General features: G+C 64.2%; 1 protein-coding gene across 1 annotated transcript; it reads left to right on the top strand.

The window, feature by feature from the left end:
• Positions 1 to 227: 227 nt before the first annotated feature.
• ARID3A (AT-rich interaction domain 3A) lies at positions 228 to 18,811 on the top strand. Its single transcript, XM_080634076.1, has 9 exons — positions 228 to 311; positions 2,262 to 3,179; positions 3,683 to 3,998; positions 14,102 to 14,174; positions 15,034 to 15,217; positions 15,379 to 15,626; positions 15,837 to 16,133; positions 16,208 to 16,297; positions 16,389 to 18,811. Exons 2-9 carry the CDS (start codon positions 2,749 to 2,751, stop codon positions 16,610 to 16,612), a joined length of 1,863 nt encoding a protein of 620 aa, XP_080490202.1. The 5' UTR covers positions 228 to 311; positions 2,262 to 2,748; the 3' UTR covers positions 16,613 to 18,811.
• Positions 18,812 to 18,854: the final 43 nt, after the last annotated feature.

The following is an 18,854-nucleotide window of genomic DNA, read 5'->3' on the forward strand; positions in this document are numbered from 1 at the left end:
GGGCTCTTAAAGGGGCCGCGCCCTGCACGGCGACGACACTGCCCCGCCCGGCCGCTAGGCGGCGCTGCGGCCGCGCTCCCCGCGCAGTATTTGCATGCGGCCAATGCAGCGGACCAATGGGGAGGGGGGGCGGGGCGCGGCAGGGGCGGTGAGCCAATAGCGGCGCGGGGCGGGGCGGAGCCGGGCACCGCCCCCTGCCCGCGGGGAGAGCAGCCGCCGAGCGGGCAGCGATCGCGCCCCGGCCCCGCCGCAGCCCGAGCCCCGGGCGGCCGCCGCTGCTATGCGGCTTCGCGGCGCTCGGCCTCCACCGGGTAAGCGGGAACGCGCCCCCCCACCCCGGCCGGCACCGGGACCTCCCCCGCCGCCGGTACCGGCGATCGGGGGCTGGGCGGGACCGGGGCCGGGGGCTGGCCGCGTCCCTTGGGCGGGCTGGGACCCCCGCGGCCGGTTGCTGGGCGGGACCGGGGCTCCCCTTCCCCCCTCTATGGCCGGTTACCGGCCGCTTCCACCGCGCGGGGCCGGGGCTCCGGCTCCCTCCCCCGCGGCCGCTCCTGGCGCGGCCCCTCCGTCCCCTGCGGGCGTTACTGTCCCGGCCGGTTAGAGCCCCTCGCGCCCCGCCCCGCCCCGCCCGGGGAGACGGGACGGAGCCGCCGCCGCCGCCCTGTGCCCGCGCCCGGGGCAGTCCCGGGCCCGCGGCGTCCCGAGGCACCGGCCGGAGGAGGGGGCCGGGGCCGGGTGGGAGCCGCTGGTTCATCCCGACCAAGGGGGGCCGTTTCCCCCCGCAGTTGGCGGGGCCGCCGGTCCCCGGGTCCAGCTGCGGGCCGCCGGTGCCACGTGCCTCGGGGCCGGGCTCAGCCCTGGGGACGAGCCCCCGGCCCGGCCGGGGGACCCTCCCGCGGCCCCCTTTAGTTCTGTCTGTCCCCAGGGACCGGCAACCACCGGGCCCGTCCTCCCCGTCCTCGCTTCAGGCCCCGCGGTGGTGTGAGCCCCAAGGAGAGCCGGGGGTGTCCGTCCGCGGCCGGGCCCGGTGCCGGTGGCACAAAGGCCCCGTCGGTCACACCCCGCCCGTGCCGCCGCCGCGGTGTATTTTTAGCCCGGTGCAGCCGCTGTCGCTCCCGAGCACCTGCCCCCGCGGGGACGCCCCAAATCCCCCCCGTAGCCGGGAGGCGACAAAGGGGCACGGCTCAAGGTCACCGCGGGCCGGGGTGCCACGGTTCCCTGGGCTTGGAGCGGCCGCGCCGGCCACGCTCGGGCTCCGGTCCCCTGCGGGGATGTGGCAGCGGGGGCAAGGCCGCGGCTGGAGGCAGCAGCTCCGCACCCGGCTCCCGGCAGCACCGGTGCTGGCACCGAGTGATTGGGTGACTCGGTGGCACGGCGCCAGAGGAGCACGTGCCTGGGACGAGTCTCGCTCTGGTTCTGCTCGTGGCACTCGCCGGTGCAGGGGACGGAGTTGAGCCGGGGACGCTGCTGCGGTGCAGAGCGGGGAGGGTCCCTGTCTGCTACCCCAATGCCTCCCGCACCATGGGGATGGCTGCGGTAGAGGAGGGGAAACTGAGGCAGCGCGGGCTCCCCTCGGCGGCAGCGGCTGAGCAGAGCGCGGCGGGGCTGCGAGCGGATGCGGCGGCGGCTGCAGTGAGGCGCGGGGGAAGCGACCGCGCTGGAAGTGGGTTCCCCTTTCCAGAAATCGCTGCCGGCTCCCGCTTGCTGCGGCGTTCTCCTGCGCTGCTGGGACACCACTGCCCGTACGTGGCACCGCCGCAGCGGTGAGCTCCCTCCTTGCCTTTGGCACGATGAAGTTGCCTTGTCCAAGCGGGCTCTGGTTGTGCTGGGGCTCAGTGGTGGGGTCAGGGTGTGATGTGCTGGTTCCTCCCGTGCGAGCTGTTGGGATGAAGCAGAGTTGAGGCACCCACAGCCCTACATCACCCACATTCCCCATGGGTTCCCTCACACTTTGGGGCTCTTCTGGTGTCCCCACGTGGGGAGGTGCCCTGTCCCCCATGGGGGACCCACGGTGCGGCTCTCCCCTCCCAGCGCATCTGTTATCTGCTTGCGCTGGTCCCCCCTGTATCCCGGTATCCGCTGCCTGCAGGGCCGGGCTGGGCTATCAGGTCCGGCAGGCCCCTTCCCCCTCCAGCAGCAGGGCCCCGGCCCTATCTCATTAGCTCGAGATTAATGAGGCTCCTGCGCTGTCTTTAACTCCTTCCTGCTCGCGGCTCCTGCCACCAGCTCCGCTGACCCCTCTGCTCCGCTTCTCCCAGCAGGTTTGCGCCGACGCGTGCCAGAAGCTGAGCCAGACGAGGACTGAGAGACACCAGGCTCCGAGCCCAGGGGGACACCGCATTGACCCCAGAAGGTGCCTGGTTGGTGACGGAGGCAGCGATGTTCTGGGCCACAGCTGCTGCCTGTTGAGCCCAAGGAGGCTTTGGACACATTCACCGGCAGCACCCTGACCCCCGGGAGCCCTCGAGTGAAGGAGGCGTCGGGGCAAGGCTGAGGGGGGCCGGGGGCACATCCTGCTGCCCTGCCCTGCCGGTGCTGGCCATTCCTGCCCGGACACCCACCAGCGCTGCAGCCCCTCGGCTGCCCTTGCCCCCCTGGGCAGCCCCATTGCAGGGCTGCCCCCCGCGGCGCGGCCCAGCCTTGGAGCACAGCAGTGTGCCGGGCGCTGCCCCTCGCGCCCCCCGGGCGCTGCCCCCCGGGTGCGTGGCCCCCCGTGCCCCCGGGGACCCGCCGCCCGCCGGCAGAGCCATGAAGCTGCAGGCGGTGATGGAGAACCTGCAGCGGCAGCAGCGCGCGCGGCTGCAGCAGGCTCTGGAAGCGCGGCAGCAGGAGCAGCAGCAGCAGCAGCATCGCTCTGCGTCCCCCCCGGCGCAGCCCCCATCGGGCCCAGGGCAGCCCCCAGCCAGCGCCCCGGCCCATGCCCGTGGTCAGGATGCGGCCCCGGCGCCCTCGGAGGAAGGAGCGGAGCCCGAGAGCGCGCACATGCAGCGGGCGCAGATGGCCGCTCTCGCTGCCATGCGGGCGGCAGCCGCTGGCCTGAGCCACTCATCCAGCCCCGGGCAGTCAGATGAGAGCCAGGCCTCGGAGGAGGAGGAGGAGGAGGAACAAGGCGAGGAGGAGGAGGAGGAGGATGGCGGGTACCAGCAGGAGATGGGCTCTGAGGAGGAGGAGGAGGATCTGTGAGTATCCACCAGCACTGGGGAAGGGGCAGGGATGCGGTCCGGCTCTGATGGGTTTTGGTACAGTTGGGGACACCGGCTTCCCACTGGGGCTGGGAACGGTGGTGGAGGCTGTGCTGTGGATTAGTGCCGTCGGGATGTCTTGGATGCCAGGAGCAGCAGCTCAGCTCCGCAGCCGTGAGTCCTCCTGCTGGGCTGGCATGGGGCAGTGTTCCATCCCTGCCCGAGAGCTGTGTGGGGCCGTGACAGAGGACACTGGGCTGGCTCTAAATAATGCAGGGCCCTCGTGGCTGCCTCCTCGCAGCCTCCCTGAAGCAGGGAGTATCGGGAGCCATATGGCAGAGCCGCCGCTGGGGCTGCACCAGGTCACTGTGTGCCGGGCGGGTGGTCCCAACCCCACGGCTGTGGGGTGCCCATGGGGAGGGCAGGGGGGAGAGGGGGGCCCCAGCCCCTGCCCCTTGTGGGACCCAACCGCTGAATCTTTCCTCTCCCCCCTGCTCTAGGAAGGGCAAGTGGGATGAAGATGACTTTGAAGAGGACCTGGGCGAGGAGGAAGAGGAAGAAGAGGAGGAGGAGGAAGAGGAAGACTACGAGGAGGAGGAAGATATGGGAGAGGAAGGGCTCGGCTCGGCAGAGGCGGTGCGGGCTGGCGCGGGCTCCCTGCTGCTCCGCAAGCCGCCAGCGCCGCAGCATTACCGGGGCGAGCCCCAGCGGGTGCCGGGTGGGCAGGAGCGGCTCCCCCCGGGGCTGAGCCACGCGCAGCCGCCGCCACCGGCGCCCGACCACGGCGACTGGACCTACGAGGAGCAGTTCAAGCAAGTAGGTGCCCGCCGAGACACGCGCGTCCCCCCGTGCCCGTCTCTCCCCTACTCTCGGCTCTGCCGTGCATCCCTGTCGGTGCCGCCGTGTTCTCCGGTCGAGCTGCTAAGAACGCTCTGGGATCCTCTGGGTTCTTGGTGTTTGGGCTCAGCCTTGCCCCCTCCCTGGTCGGTGGCTCTGGTGGGATCCGGTGTCCCGGTTGGCGCCGAGGCCCCAGCGCAGGCGGGCGGTGTGATAGGGTTTGACACAGGAATTCTTGCTGATAACGATGTGAAAATCCATCCCAAACTCCCCCTTTTGGTGGGGACCTGGCTTACTCCCCATCACCATCACCACGGAGGTGATGCCCAGTAGCACGGCTCCAGCCCTGTGGATGCTGCAAGCTCTGGAGCTCACTGTGCCCTGCTCCCAGCTAATAGAAGGAAACGTTGTGCGAGCTGGGGCTCCCCGGGGGCTGCCCGGCACCTTTGATGTGTGCGTTTAAATACATCTGAGTTTAGGGCTGGGGGAAGGGACAGGAGCCAAGAGCAGCAGATGGGACCCAGATGGAGCGGCCGGGGCATGGTGGTGGCCTTTTGGGAGGGATGCGATGGCCCCTGCCCCTTCCCCTTCGCATCCTTCCCAAAAGGGGGAAGGGGCTGCCGGGATCTGCCGGCACATCTGGATGCGGGGAGGAAGCACAAGCGAGTGCGGAGCGTGCGGCCACGCTCCGGCCCCAGCAGCGCCCACACTGCTCCTGTCTTGTGGTTTCTCTCTTCGGTGCTTCCTGCTGTTGGGGAGCAAAGGGCCGGGCCCTTGAGCTCCTATCGGCAAAAGGCTTTTGTGACACCTCAGCCGTGATCTTCCTGTTTGTCACCGTGTCGGTGCCCAGCAGTCGCTCGCGGCCCTTGGGGTCCAAGAGGAAGATCCAGGATGGGTGGTTGATGGTGCCGGCAGGACTCGCGCCATGCTGGTGCAGCTGCCCATAGGTGTACTATGGCACAGCCACAGCACCTGGGGACACCGGCCTGGGTCCCAGCAGGGCTCATCCCGGTGGAAAGCTTCCCGGGGTCAGCAGGAAGAGCCCGGCACCGTGGTTAATCATGGGAACAGCCAAAGGGGGCAGGAAGCAGCCGCTGTGGGCAGAGCAGAGGAGGCGAAGCGCGGGCTGGGAGAGGCTTTCCCCAGCGCTTGGATCGCAGCCGCTGGAGCCGGGCCAGGGGTTGCTGGGCTCAGCTCAGCGCGGCGCTGGCCAGGAGCTCCTCCTTGGCCACCCTCCAGCGCGTGCCGTGCTCCAGCCCCGGCACCGCCGGGCCCGCCGGGGAGCAGCAGGAATGTAAACAGTGAGTGCCGGTGTGGGGGATGCGTTCCCCATGCCCCGCTGGCGCACCATGGCCACACACATCCCGGTGGGGATGCGGTGCTGGGAACACAGCCATGCCGGTGCTCTGCCTTCCCGCCACGGTGGGGAGATGAGGAAGGGGCCGGTTTGAGTCCAGTGGTGCTCTCCCTGCAGCCGCGATTCGGGTTCAGCTCTGGATGTGCTGGTGAATGACCCAGTCTGGTGCTCTCTGTGCGGAGGACACGGTCCTCACCGGGCAGTGCCACTGTGCGAGTCCCCATCTGCACCAAAGCCTCTTGCCAGGGGCTGTCCCCATCCTCCACGATGGGGTTTCATTGACCCGTATGGGACAGATTCCTGCAAACTGGGTTGCGCCGTGGGGGGAAGAGGAGGAGGAAAAGGGCCCAGCTCGAGGAAGGGGAGGGCGTGAGGAAGAGTTATGGAGGTTATGGGGGTGAGGAGCCGGCGCGTGGCACCTCCCCATCCCTGGGGACAGCTACCGCGAGGCAGAGGTCAGCTCGGCCCTGACCTGGGCGCGGGCAGCAGAACAAAGGAGCCCCCGGCGCCGTGGGGGGCTCGATGGCTCCTCGATGGGGAAAGGGGCGTTTTGGGGGCACGAGGAGGAGGCTCCCCATGGGTGATGGCCCCCCCCTACGTCCTCCTCCTCCTCCTCTAGGCTCGCTTTTGGTTTGACCTCGCGCCTGTTGTAGGAAGGAGGGGACCGGGATGGCATCCGCACATCCCCACGCTGATGCTCTTGTGTGGGTTTGGATTGTCACCCCTAAAGGCACAACAGGTCCCCATAGGGGCTGGGTGATGCTGGTGTGTCCTGGGCTTGGTTGTGGTGGTCACAGGGGCTGGGGGTGAGCCTGGGCACAAGCCCTGCCAAAGCTCCAGTACTGCTCACAGTGAGCTCTGCTGGGACAAACCTGCTTTGAGTCCATGCCCCAGCCCCAGGGCTCTGCATAGAACCCCCCTCCTGACCTTTCTGTTTCGTTACTGCTATTACTGTGCCCCACTAACACCGGTTTCCTGCCTGTGCCCCTTGGGAAGCTTCCTGTGCTGCCTGCACTCCCTTGGGCACCAGCACCGGGTCCTGCGAGGAGGGAGATCTGCCTCCTGGTGCCCCCTGCACCAGGCACTGTCTCCGTTTTGGGTGTCCCCTTTGGGATGCTGTGTTTGGGGTGTCATAGGCTGGTGTTTAACACCCTTGCATTCAGAGGAAGCACCGGAGCCTTTGAGAAGCTGGGTGCGGGGTGCTGGTGCTTTGGGGGGATGCAAGAGGTTTCTTAAGCTGTCCCAAATGGAGACATGGCGGCACATGGGGGGTGAAAAGCTCAGCCCTTATCTTGCGCTGAGCAGCTTCTCCCATTGCGGCGTTTCAAAGGGCAATGGTTGAGGAGGGGAGGGAAAGAAAGGAATAAACCAAAAGCAAATCTGCAGCTTCGGGGGGGAGGGGGGGCAAAATCTGACCCCCCCCATCCCCCCTGCTCCCGGGATTCCGCACACCGGGAATACAGCAACTCCTGGGAAGATGCAGCTGGGATTTTCCTGTGGGAAAAACCTGTTTTTCCTCCAAAACCCAGGCTCTGGTTAAGGCGTGGGGACCCTGAACCCTTCCTCCCATGGTTTATTTCCTTTCGCCCCCCCTCCCGCCTGTGGCTGGCGGCACGGGGGGGCCCGCGGCCCCTTCACGAGGGCCCATTGACTGTCTTTAAAGCATTGATTAGCGCTTTATTGCATGAGCCGGGTGCGAGGGGGCCCCTGCCCAGGGAAAGGGGGGGACCCGCGTGTCACTGCCCGGCCGGGGGCCACCGGCCCCCCACCCCTAAAGGCGGTTGAGCTCTGGCCGGTGCCGCGGCGTGGCCAGATAAAGGGCAGTGCCATGGGGCCCCCCCGGCCGGGCGCTGCTGTGCTGGGAGGAGGCAGATAACGGGGGCGAGGAGGGGACCGGAGCGGGTCGGGGTGCGGGGACCCCTCCTGGGATAAGGGCCATGTCCACCGCGGTGCCGCCGTCCTGTGCCCGGCTCGCTGCAGGGTGCTCCCAGCCGGGGTCCATCCCGGTAATTGGCTCACGGTGCTCAGGGAGCGTTCTCGGAGCCGTAATCCCACCGGATCCCTGGCCGGGGGTCAGGGACTTCTTGGTGAGAGCGGCTTAGCCTCTCCCAGCCCTGCCTGGTGCCGGCTCTGGTGCTTGGACACTGCGTGAAGCCATTTCTCCCAAGGAGACCTGGGATAATGCACAACGTAGGGGACAGGGATGTGTCCCCCCTGTGCGAGGTGCCTGGCCAGTGCCTTCGCTGTGTTTGCTTCTGGGTGAACCAGCACCCCGCTTTGGCATTGTCTGTTAGTGTCCCCCTCGCAAGCCTCTGCTCCCCCCCCGCTCCGGCTGATTCAAGTGCTGCAGAGGAGGCTCCGGCACAGCTGAACCAACAGGAATGAGGGTTTATTTAAAAGAAGAGGGGAAAAAAAAGAGCAGAGCAAGGGCAGGTCTTTTGTCAGCAAAGCAAACACCCGCCCGGCCGCGGGGCGGTTGGGCAAGGGCGCAGCATTGCTCCATCGCCCTATTTCTGGCCCAAACCGCAGGAGCGGGGCCCGGGGCCCAGCCAGACGTGCTGCAATCGGGGGCGAGGGGTGAGTGGTGTTTTAGGCATGGGGGGAGCTCCCCGTGCTCCCCATGGTGCGTCTCTGTTGGTACCTGCCTGCTCAGCTGCTTGCCGGGCTCTGAGTCCCTGGGGCAGACGGAGAGGGGGGCTCAGGGTGCAGGTCCTGGCTCCCAACCTGCTTCCGGCCCCTTAAGTTGGTCACTTCATGTGCCTGTGCCAGGGTCCCCTCTCAATGGAGCTGGTGACAACCCACGTGTATCCCATGGAGGGGGCAGCCCCATCCCTGCTGTGGTGACTTCCTTGTCCCCCCTGCTAGAGATGGCAGCCGGGAGCACCAGGGCAGACACTGGCCCTAAATCCCTTTGCCTCCTGCCTCAGTTTCCCTGCCTGCCTCGCAGGCAGATTTCGGCGCTGCCGGAGCAGCTGTGCAGGGCTGATGGCCCATTGCTGGCTCCCTGTCAAAACCATCTGCTGGAGGGCTACTGGACCCCTTCCAGCTCCTATGGGCAGGACTGGGGCGTGTGGGACCCCCCTGATACCCCCCCATCGCAGCGGGGACGCTGGTGCGGCCGGTGGAGTTGCTGTGCCATGGATGGACGGACCTCGCATTTCAGGAACAGATTTACAATTAGACAAATCCGGGCGGTGGTGGAAGCCCTGGTGACAGTGACTCATCTGCTCCGGCTCCCAGCGAGCCCGCTCTAAGCCGATCATTTACATATGGTGGAATTTAAACCCCAGCTCTGCTGCCGGGGCCGGTGTCCCCATGCTCGCACCCTGCCCCGCACCCGGAGCTCTCAAGGGGAGGGACAGCCCAAAGCAGGGAGCTCACCGGGTCCCCCAAGGCTTTGCTCTGTTTCTCTGTTAGGAAAAGCTTTGCTTTTGCCCGTGTTCCCCCCCCGGTCCCGTGCCACGGGGCCGCGGGTGAGCCGGGCACTGGGTGTTGCTGCCTGGGACGAGCTTTGTGAACCCTGCCTGGCTGCACTGAATTAATATTTGCACAAGGTCTGGGGCGATAGCGAGCTTGTGTCAAGGGCATGCAGCGGCACGCATGAGGGCCAGCATCCCATCGCCTGGCTTAGAGAGCGGGTGACAGCCCCCAGGGCCCCCATCCCACCACCGCTTGGCCCCGAGCTCTCACTGCTGCCCAGCAGGACCCTCGGAAACCATGGTTTGAAATGCAACTGCAGCAGGATTCGCTTCCTCCTCCGCAGGAAGGGGAAGCAGCAGCAGCAGCCGCCGCAGTGCAGCCATCCTGGGAGCCGGTGTCAGCCCGCCCGGGCCGGTGGCTCCGGGCGACCGCCGGCGCTGGGACAATGGCGGGTCAGGGAGGTTAAACGGCGACTAATTCGCCCATTCAATGTCCCCCTCCGTGGCGGTGACACCCGCGGTGCCGGCGCTGACATCGGCTGCGTGCCCCTGGGTCACCCGTGCGGCTGCTGCCCCCAGCCTGGACACGGGGGCTGTGTGGGTCCCCATCTAATGGGGGGGCTTGGTTTGGGTCGGGGCACTGCTTGACCATGAGCTTCTCCTCATCTCTGTCCCCTTCCCCACATCGAGTGGCATGGCTCCCACAGGACCGCAGCACGGATGCAGCCACAGCATCACTCGGGGGGTTTTGCTGGTGCTGGGGGAAGCCCGGTTGGTCTCAGGGTCCTCAGAGCTTTTGAAGCGATGGCTGGGGATTGGGACCAGACTTGTCTCTGAGGAGGGGGCACCGATGGGGACAGACGGTTGCGGTGGGGCTGTGTCCTGGCCCTCCAAGGGGACAATGCTGGGAACCAGCGGGAACAATGGTGCCGACGGGAAGCGCGGGGCGAGGGCCCAGCGCTCGCCACCCCCCTCCCCGGCTGCCCCCGCGGAAGGGGCCGCGCTCCGGCAGCAGGAATCCCGCCGGGCCGGTCAGTGGACTCGGCCCCATCCCGCACGGGCGTGTTCCCGGCCGGCCGCGGGGCTGCAGAGCCAAACGGGAGGGCTTAAGGGGAGGAGGCACATCCCTGCTGCCCCATCCCACCCCGCAAAGGAGACCGCTGTGCTCTGGAGGGGGCTCGGGGGTGGGAACAGCGAGAGATGACCCGTCCCTAAGCCAAGCGCTTTATCTGCAGCGGGATCTGCGCCGGACTCTCCCTTTGCCCTTCGCTGCGAGGGAGCGGCCCCAGCAAACCCCATTCCTTGTGCTGGGGGGGGGGCCCGAAGGGGCCCCACGGCCTCGGGAACCCCAGCCGTGACTCAGCCACCGTCTTACGGGAAAGCAGCTCAAGCATCTCCCGCAACGCCTCATCCCCGCGCTCTGGTTCTTACAAAGCACTTTCTTTTCCTGCATAATTGCCCCCTGCAACCCCCAGCCGCGGTGCGGGGCCGGTGCGGCGGCATGCGGGGGCCCGGGGAGCGGGACGGGAAACACCCCCCTGGTCTTTATGTTCGTTAAATAACTCGTTAGCGTGCGCGGTTCCTCCCCCGCCCCTGCCCGGCATCGGCCCTGCGCTGTCAGCGGGACAAAGGGACGGTCCCCATGGAATGCTTGGAGGAAGGAAGGAAGAGAAGGAGGAGACCCCGCACCCCCCCGCGGCCGCCTTCACGCCGCTCTGGCATCAGTCAGAGGCTTTCCCCGGTACCTGCCACAGGCGCCGCACCGGGGTGGGCTCAGCCCCACTGCTGCCTTTGGGGTTTTTCCCTAAATACGGAAATTCAGGATTTTCCAGCCCCTGGAAGGCAGCGGGATCTGCCAGAGGGTCTGACCCCCCCCCACCCCCGGGTCACGGCGTGCACGTCCCAAACCGGTATCGAGGAGAAGGGAGGAAAGCTGAGAGTGCCGGGACTTCCTGGTGATGGAAAAGAGACTTGGAAATTAATCTCCAAGGCCTGAAAACCAGAACCGAGCTGGGGGGGGGGGACGGATGATGTTTTAGCTCAGACACGGACTCCTGTGCAGCCACAGCCCTGCGCACCCCTGCTCTGGTTGGGGGGGTCCCCGTGATGGGGACCCTCACTTGACTCTGGTGTAAGTCCTGGCATTGCTGGGTGCTTCCCCTCCCTGCTTTAATTACCCCTTTGCTTGCCGTGACGGGGAGCAGTGGGCTGGGGGGGTGTTATCTCGGTCCCTCCCGGACCCTCGGCACGCACCGCTCCCGTGCCGAGGGCTCTGTGCTGCATTCCTGGCATTGCCGAGGGGCCGCCTCCCCGGCAGCCCTTTGAAAGCCAATGGGTTGGGATTTTCCCGTAATCTGGTTTGAATCGTTAATCCGGTCATCCACACCAAACGCCGGGCCGGCATCCTGCCGGGGTGCGGGCTCAGCGCCGCCCGCCCCCCCTTTCCTCATTCCTCCTCCACTTAATTATATATCTGCTGGCAACAGCCATCTGGCACCGTGTCCTCAGCCGGCCATGGAGACCCATGGCGGTTGTGCAGCCAGCGAGGCGGGTCAGGCACCGTGGCACAGAGCCGGTGATGCCGGTGTTTGCCCTGTGCTGGGTGAGCACCGGGAGCAGTGGGTGTGCAGGGCCAGATCCTCAGCCCCGGCAGAGGGGGGTCTCTTATCTTGGCTATGCCGCGGCATCTCCGGCACTGCGCTCTCACCACGGGGCCTGTCCGCAGTGCGGCCTCGCCATGGTAAGGGGATCTTATTGCATTGCAGTTTAAGCTGTTTCCACCTCCCTGCAGCCTCCCCAGTTACGAAACGGGAATCTCTTGACTCAGCGGCGGCCACGCGGCCTCTCCCGGCTCCCTGCCCGACGCTACCTTTGCACTGAGCCGCGCACGAGGATGTGAGCGATGGGAGGAAGGGCACCGGCACCGGCACCTGCTGATTTCGGTGCAGTGGTGCCAGCGGCAGCTGCTCCGTGCTGCGCTCGGTTTCACACGCTGCCAAACCGAGAGCACGTTTCTGTTCCTCAATCTTTATTTTGAGCCCCGGTATCGAAGCTGCCCTGTGGTGCCTTTCGGTGCTGATGGGGTGTGTGGCTGCCAGTGATGGCAAAGCCAGGCTGCCGTCAATGCAAGGAAACCCTGCGCGGGGCTGCTGGGAATCGCTCACCCCTGCCCCTTTCTATGCCTGGTGGCAAAGGGGGACGAAGGGATCACGGTGATGTCGTGATCACGGCACATCCTCTGCTCCAGCTCCCTGGCAGAGCCGGAACAGGGTCTTGGGGGCCCAGCTGAGCCCCTCTCCCTGCTCTGGAGCGCGGTGAAGCTGTCGAAATCTCACCGGTAACCGCAAGCAGCAGCTTGCGACACGTCCTTTGCCCGGCTGCGGCGCTGGGTGTGCCGCAGGGCCTCAAGGGCACCGGCTGGGAATGGGGCTCCCCTGGTGACCCCGCAGTGCTTCATCCTGATGGGGGAATGGTCGTGGCCAGTGGAGCTTGGACTGGGACCACCAGTGCTGCGGGTAGTAGGGGGCACGTGAAAGGGCGGCCGCTAATCCCCATGTCCTGACCGGCGCACGCTTTCCTCAGCTGATGGCTCATTTTCCTTCATCCTCTTAAATGTTCCCCTCAGGACGGTGCCAGGAGGGGGGGTCACGGCCGGGGGGGTCCTAGCAGTCAATAACTCTCCACACACACCCCTGTAGCAGCTTTAGCTAAGAGCTGCTTTGCTAAAGGTGGAACCCTCTGGTGTTTTCCTAAATGGCCGATCCATTTTAGAGCTCTATAGGTTAATAGGCTCCTCGTGACCCCCCTGCACTGTGCCAGGACAGCTCCGTGGTCGTGCCATGACCCACCACCATGATCCAGGACCCTTCTCCCTCTCCAGGTTTGGATTTAACTTGGGCAGCTTTCGGAGCTGCTCGAGGAAAGGCTGGATTGGCTCCAGCCCCACATCCCTCAGCCGGCCGGGATGAACCACCACGGCAGTGCCCGCTCTGTCTCACTCCATCCCCGGTGCCAGGACCCCTCGAGGCCCCCCCTGCCCATGGACCACGGGATGCTGGGGTGGGAGATGCGCTTTGAGGGCTCTCGGCCGGTGGTGACGGTGGCCCCGGCCCTTTCCCGGGGGGATTGCTGGGGCCGGGCGAGGTTTCCAGGGGAACTGGGGGTTTATGGCTTCCCTGCACGCCCGGCCCCTCTTATCGCGGCCCCATTGATCCCTTTGATCGGCGCCGGCAGCTGAGTTCAGCCCCGCGGGGTCCGGATCCTCGGGAGCAGGGGGTGATGGGGGGGGACGACAGTGGGAGGAGGGGGCTCGCAGTGCAGCGCCGGTGGGTCCCGGTGCCACCGTGCGCCCGCGGGGCGAGCGGGTGTACGGGTGACCCGGTTAACGCGGTGCGCGCTTGCTGCGTTACGGGGTGATATTTATAGCCCCGTCCCGCTGGCGGTTGTTCAAAGCTGCCATTGAGGAAAGCGGGAGCCGCGCCGTCCATCCCCGTGGCGCCGGGGCAGCCCCTTGCTCTGACACCTCCTCCTCGACCAGGGGGAGGAAAATCATCCACCGGCCACCGCCGGCGGGTAGGGGCCGCGCCGCGCTTCGGCCGGGGCAGAGCCGGGCGCTCCGCAGCGCGTCCCCGCTGCCATAAATCAGGCAGGAATGTGCCGAGCGCCGGGTGCGGCCACCCCTGACACAAGGTGCCCCGGCAGAACCCGGCGCTCGAGGTGCCGGAGGCCTTGCCCCGCTCCGGCGGTGCCGGATTCGCTCCGGTGACCCCGGGGAGATGCTCTTGCAGGAGGAGGTGCTGCCAGCCCTGATGGGGCAGATTTGCCCCCCCTCATTTGTCAGGGCTGGACCCCCAGGGACCCGTTTTGAGCCCACTGTTGGAGGCAGAAGCCTCCTGGTACATGGGCGCACACAGGCCGGTTCCCAATGCCAGCTCCTGGCACTGGGTCTCTCTGGCGCTGCAGGTGTGGAGGAGGGATCGTGCCAAAGCGTCGCTCCAGTCTGTGCCGAGCAGGATGCTAAAAATACCTGGGATTGGCATTCCCGAGAGGAGCAGGACCAAGTGCAGTGTTCACAGCTGCACCGGCTCTCAGTGAAGCAGGGGATGGTGGTGCCAGGTCCAGCCTCAGCTGCAGGGACCCTGGGGACCCCATGGCTCCACACACAGACCCCCAGAGCACTCAGCATCCTGTGAGGCTCCGGGATCACAGCCCAGGGATGCTGTTTTGGGGAGGTGGGGAGCATCAGCACAGGAGTGGGGAGCATTGGTACCAGGGGTTCTGAGCTTTGTTCTCCTCTCATTGTGCAGCTGTATGAGCTGGATGGTGACCCCCGGAGGAAGGAGTTCCTGGATGACCTCTTCAGCTTCATGCAGAAGCGAGGTGAGCCCCCCCGGACCTTTATCCCGGAGGCTCCCCCTGCTCCCCCCCACATCCTCCCTGGGGCTGGGGGCTCATTTCCTCTCCCCTCATCCCAACCCCGAGGTCAGTCCCAGCTCCAGTTGGGCCCATGGTTAATTTTTAACCTCTTTGCACAACGGGGTCAAACCTGTTGGGCTGGATCCAGGCCCCCCTCACCCGGCCCTGCTCTTGGCCCACCCTGGGCACGTTGCCCCTGGTCTGTGTCCCCCCCCCGGTTATCACTGAGGATGAAGCCCCTTGCTACGTCTTCACTCTGCTGGGGTGCGTGATGCTGTGTCCGGGGGGGGGTCATGGAAAGGGCTGGAAGCAAAGCTAAGGGTCTGGTTCCTGCATGGAAAACAGCTCTGGAAGTGCTGACACATCGCTGCCTCCAGCCCTTTGTGGGGCTGGCACTGAGGGAAGCACGTGTGCTCTGTGTGTGTGTGGGGGGGGGGGGGGTCCTGCTGGCAGCGTCCCACCGAGATCACACATCGGGGCTGGGCAGGCAGAGAGAGGGATGCGCTGCAGCCCCTTCCCCATCGCTAAAGGGGTTACCCCCCTCTGCCCCGTGAGGGACCCCTGTTATAAATAACTCGTGTTGCTGGGTACCGCCGGGCTCAGCCTGAGAAACCGCGTTCAGCTGCGGCTGCAGGCACGAGTTTCTGTTTCCTTTGCTCATGAGGCTGATGCTCAGAGGGGGGGTCCAAGGGGGGAAGGAGATGGTGGGAGGGAGGGGATGAGCAGCACCCCCCCACTGCCTCGCTGGGGGTCTCGATGGCTTCCCCCTGGGGTGAGAAAGCAGAACCCAGACCCGCTCTCTCCTCCCTTCCCCGCTTCCCAGGGACCCCCGTCAACCGGATCCCCATCATGGCCAAGCAGGTGCTGGACCTGTACATGCTGTACACGCTGGTGACGGAGAAGGGCGGCCTGGTGGAGGTGATCAACAAGAAGCTGTGGCGGGAGATCACCAAGGGGCTGAACCTGCCCACCTCCATCACCAGCGCTGCCTTCACCCTGCGCACCCAGTGAGCGGCGGGGACTCGGCGCAGCGGGCAGGGAGGGAAGGGTCCTGCGGTGGGGATGGCGCTGCCCTGCATGGGGGGACAGGGATGGATGGGTACCACCCCTCCGGGGTGTCCCCAGCCACCACGTCACCATCACCATCCGCCTCCCTTTCCTCCGGCAGGTACATGAAGTACCTGTACCCCTATGAATGTGAGAAGCGAGGGCTGAGCAACCCCAACGAGCTGCAGGCGGCCATCGACAGCAACCGGCGGGAGGGCCGTCGGCAGGGCTTCGGCAGCTCCCTCTTCACCTACTCCCCCGGCGGCACCCATGGGCTCCTCTCCTCCCCGAAGCTGCCAGTGCCGGCGCTGGGGTTGGCGTCTGCCACCAATGGCGGGTCCATTGCTCCCGTCCAGAAGATCAAGAAAGGTAACGGCCGCTATGGGGACCGGGCTGTGGGCTGAGCAGGGGGGGGTCACACTCCCGTCCCCCTCCTTTGGGCACTGGGGATCATTTCAGGCACCCCCACTCCGGTCAGGGGCAGGAGGTGCTGGGCAGCCACGGGCACACCCTGGGGTGGTGGCATCCATCCATCCATCCCTGTGCCCCGCATCCCTGACCGCCGCTCTGCCCCTGCAGAGGAGGACTCCCCCATCCCCATCTCCGTGCCCAGCCGGCTCCCGGTCTCGCTGGCCGGGCACCCCGTGGTGGCAGCGCAGGCGGCCGCGGTGCAGGTGGCGGCGGCAGCTCAGGCCGCGGCGCTGGAGCAGCTGCGGGAGAAGCTGGAATCGGGGGAGCCCCCGGAGAAAAAGCTGGCGCTGGTGACGGACGAGCAGCAGCGGCTGATGCAGCGGGCGCTGCAGCAGAACCTCCTGGCCATGACAGCCCAGCTGCCCATGAGCATCCGCATCAACAGCCAGGGCACCCGCTCGCCAGGTCAGTGCCAGCCCCGGCAGAGCCCCCGGCCCCCTGGTCCTTACAGGGTCCATAACCCGGCTCTTCCCCGGCAGAGAACCGCCAGGACTCGGCCACCGGCCTCAGCAGCAACGGCACCAACAGCATCAGCATGTCAGTTGAGATCAACGGTATCGTCTACACAGGTGAGGGGCTCGTCCTCTGCCGTCCCCAGCGTCCCCCACTGCTGGCATTCCCGGCACTGCCCCGTGGCTCAGCCCCCTGCTCTCTCCCCAGGTGTGCTGTTCGCCCAGACGCCCGGCCCTTCCTCCTCCTCTTCCTCCTCCTCCTCCTCGCTCCCTTCCTCTGCCTACAGCAAAGGCAACGGCGGTGGCAGCGGGGGCAGCCGGACCAGTGGCAGCGGTGGCAGCGGGGCAGGCAGCGGCGGTGGCGGCAGCACCGTGGCACCGACCAACCTGGCCGTGCCCCCCACTTCTACCTCCAACAACGCTTCGCCTTAACACCCCCAGCCCCTGCACCGGGGTCTCATTGGGGTCTCAGCGGGCTCTGCCCATGTCCTCGTGTTGTTGGGTTTCCCTTCACAAACCAGAAAAGCTTTAGCCCAAGGGGGGGTTTTGCCGGAGCCGCCGGCTCGTCCCGCTGCGCCGCGCCGGTCCGGGACCGTTTACCTCACTCACATCACACTTTGCACTGTACATTTATTATTATTATTAATTATTAATTATTGGTTTTGACCTCGTGTTACCTCCAGACAGACGCACGGGCGCCTGCCGGCGCGAGCTGTAGTGAAACCCCCCCCTCCAGTGCACTCTCTAAAGGCAAAAAACCATAGATAAATCTGGAATTCCAGGAGATATTTTATCCATTTAGATCCTTATTTAGATCCTTTTCCCCCATCCCCAATCCCTTTCTTTTTGAGGACTCGCTATACAGGATTTTAAGAGGTTGTTGTTTGATTGTTTCGTTGTAAATAGCTTCTATTTTATTCTCAGAAAGAAGAATCAAACTTTAACATGCAAAATGATATATATTAGTGGTCATCAGGGAAACAGGAGCTTGGAAAACTGGGAAATCTGTAGTGGAAACTGGGCAAGCTTTAGTGGAAAGCCTGATTTGTATTCCTTCCCCCATTATACTACTGTGGAAAGCCCATTTGGGCATCTTTTCCTCCCCAAAACAAGCAGCGTGGGGAGAGCAGGAGCCAGGAGATGTTTGGAGGGGGGGGAATTGGCTTAAATAGCCGCTTAGCAACGGGATGCAGGAGCTTGTACCCATGATGGGGATGCTCAAGGACCAGGGGGCTGTGGGATGCTCCGGTCCTTCAGGATCTCCAGAGCATCCCCCAGCCCTAAGGATGGATTTGAAGCATCTTTCTCTCCCCATCCTGCCACGTTGAGGCTTTTCCCACTTTTTTAACCTTCCCTTGCCCCCCCTCCATCCCAAAACATCTGCGTGAGACACAATCACGACCCGATACCGAAACCCCCCCTACTTGCCCCAGTTCGGTATCTCAAGTCCTCAGGTTCCCACCTCAAGCACAGGGTGGGTTGTTTTCTCCCCCCCTTCCCCAGGTGCCTGGTGTGTGTGTGGGGGGGTTCTATTGCTCTTGGACCCCCCCCCTTTTCTTTTCCTTTGGGGAAGAGGCGATCTCAGGGGATTTGGGGCTTTTCCAGCTTGGTTTTAGCCTCTTTCCACAGCTGGAAGTGCCCCTTTAGTGGCTCCATGAACCCCATCCCTTATGGGGGGGAGGGAGATGATGCAGGGGGGGTCCATCCACCTCCTGCCGCTGTCAGATCCAGCTCTCCACAAGGAGATATCCCAAAGTGGGGGGGGGGGGGTAGGTTCTTATGCCCAGGGTGGGCTTTAGATTCTCTTCAGTGACTTTTCCCTTTGTACAGTCACCGTTTTGGGTTGGTTTCTTTATTTTTCATGATTTTCACACCCCCCCCCCCCCCCTTTTCCCTCCCCTTGTTTTTTGGGTTTGTTTTTTTTTTTTTTTTTTGGAGAATATATTACCTCCCACTGGATTTTTTGTGGTTTTTTTTAACATATCAGTTTCAAAAGAGAAGAATAATAATAAAAAAGACGCCTAAATCAGTTTCTCTGGGGTTTAGAAAAGCAAAACTCAAAGGAACGGACCCAGCTGCAGCCGCATTGACCCAGCGAGCGCATCTTAACTCAGGTAAAAATAGACAGAAGAATGAAAAACGGAAAGAGAGAGGAAAAAAAAGACAAAAAAAGACAAAAAAATAGGAATAAAAACCACATTCTACCTCTGCGAGCGGCAGCCTCGGGCGCACCCGGGCCGCCGGTGAAAGATTTCAGTTTTGCAACCATTCAGGTATTGAAACTTTTGATGATTTTAATAAATAAAAAAAAATAAAAATAAAAAAATAAAAAAAAAAAAAAAAGAAAGGAAAAATAAGAAAAAAAAAGATTAAAAAAAAAAAAGAGAAAAGAAAACCCACTGAAAGTTTACATTTTATAATAACATTATTATACAGATTGTATTTAAACGTCAGAATATTTAAGACAATTGTAACCCTGTAAAGTTGATGAAATATTAAAAAAAAAAGGAAAAAAAATATATAAAGTGTGGTGTGTTGGGGGTTGTGTCCTGGGGGCCCCCCCCCCACTGCCCCATGGGGGTGCTTATGGAGCCGTAGGGTGGCCATGGGGCTGGGAAGTGGCCATGAGGTTGCTGTGGAGTGCCTAGAGGGTCCCTATGGGATGGGCATGGGA

The sequence above is a fragment of the Psittacula echo genome (assembly GCF_963264785.1).
Source record: "Psittacula echo genome assembly, chromosome: 24".
NCBI lineage: Eukaryota > Metazoa > Chordata > Aves > Psittaciformes > Psittacidae > Psittacula > Psittacula echo.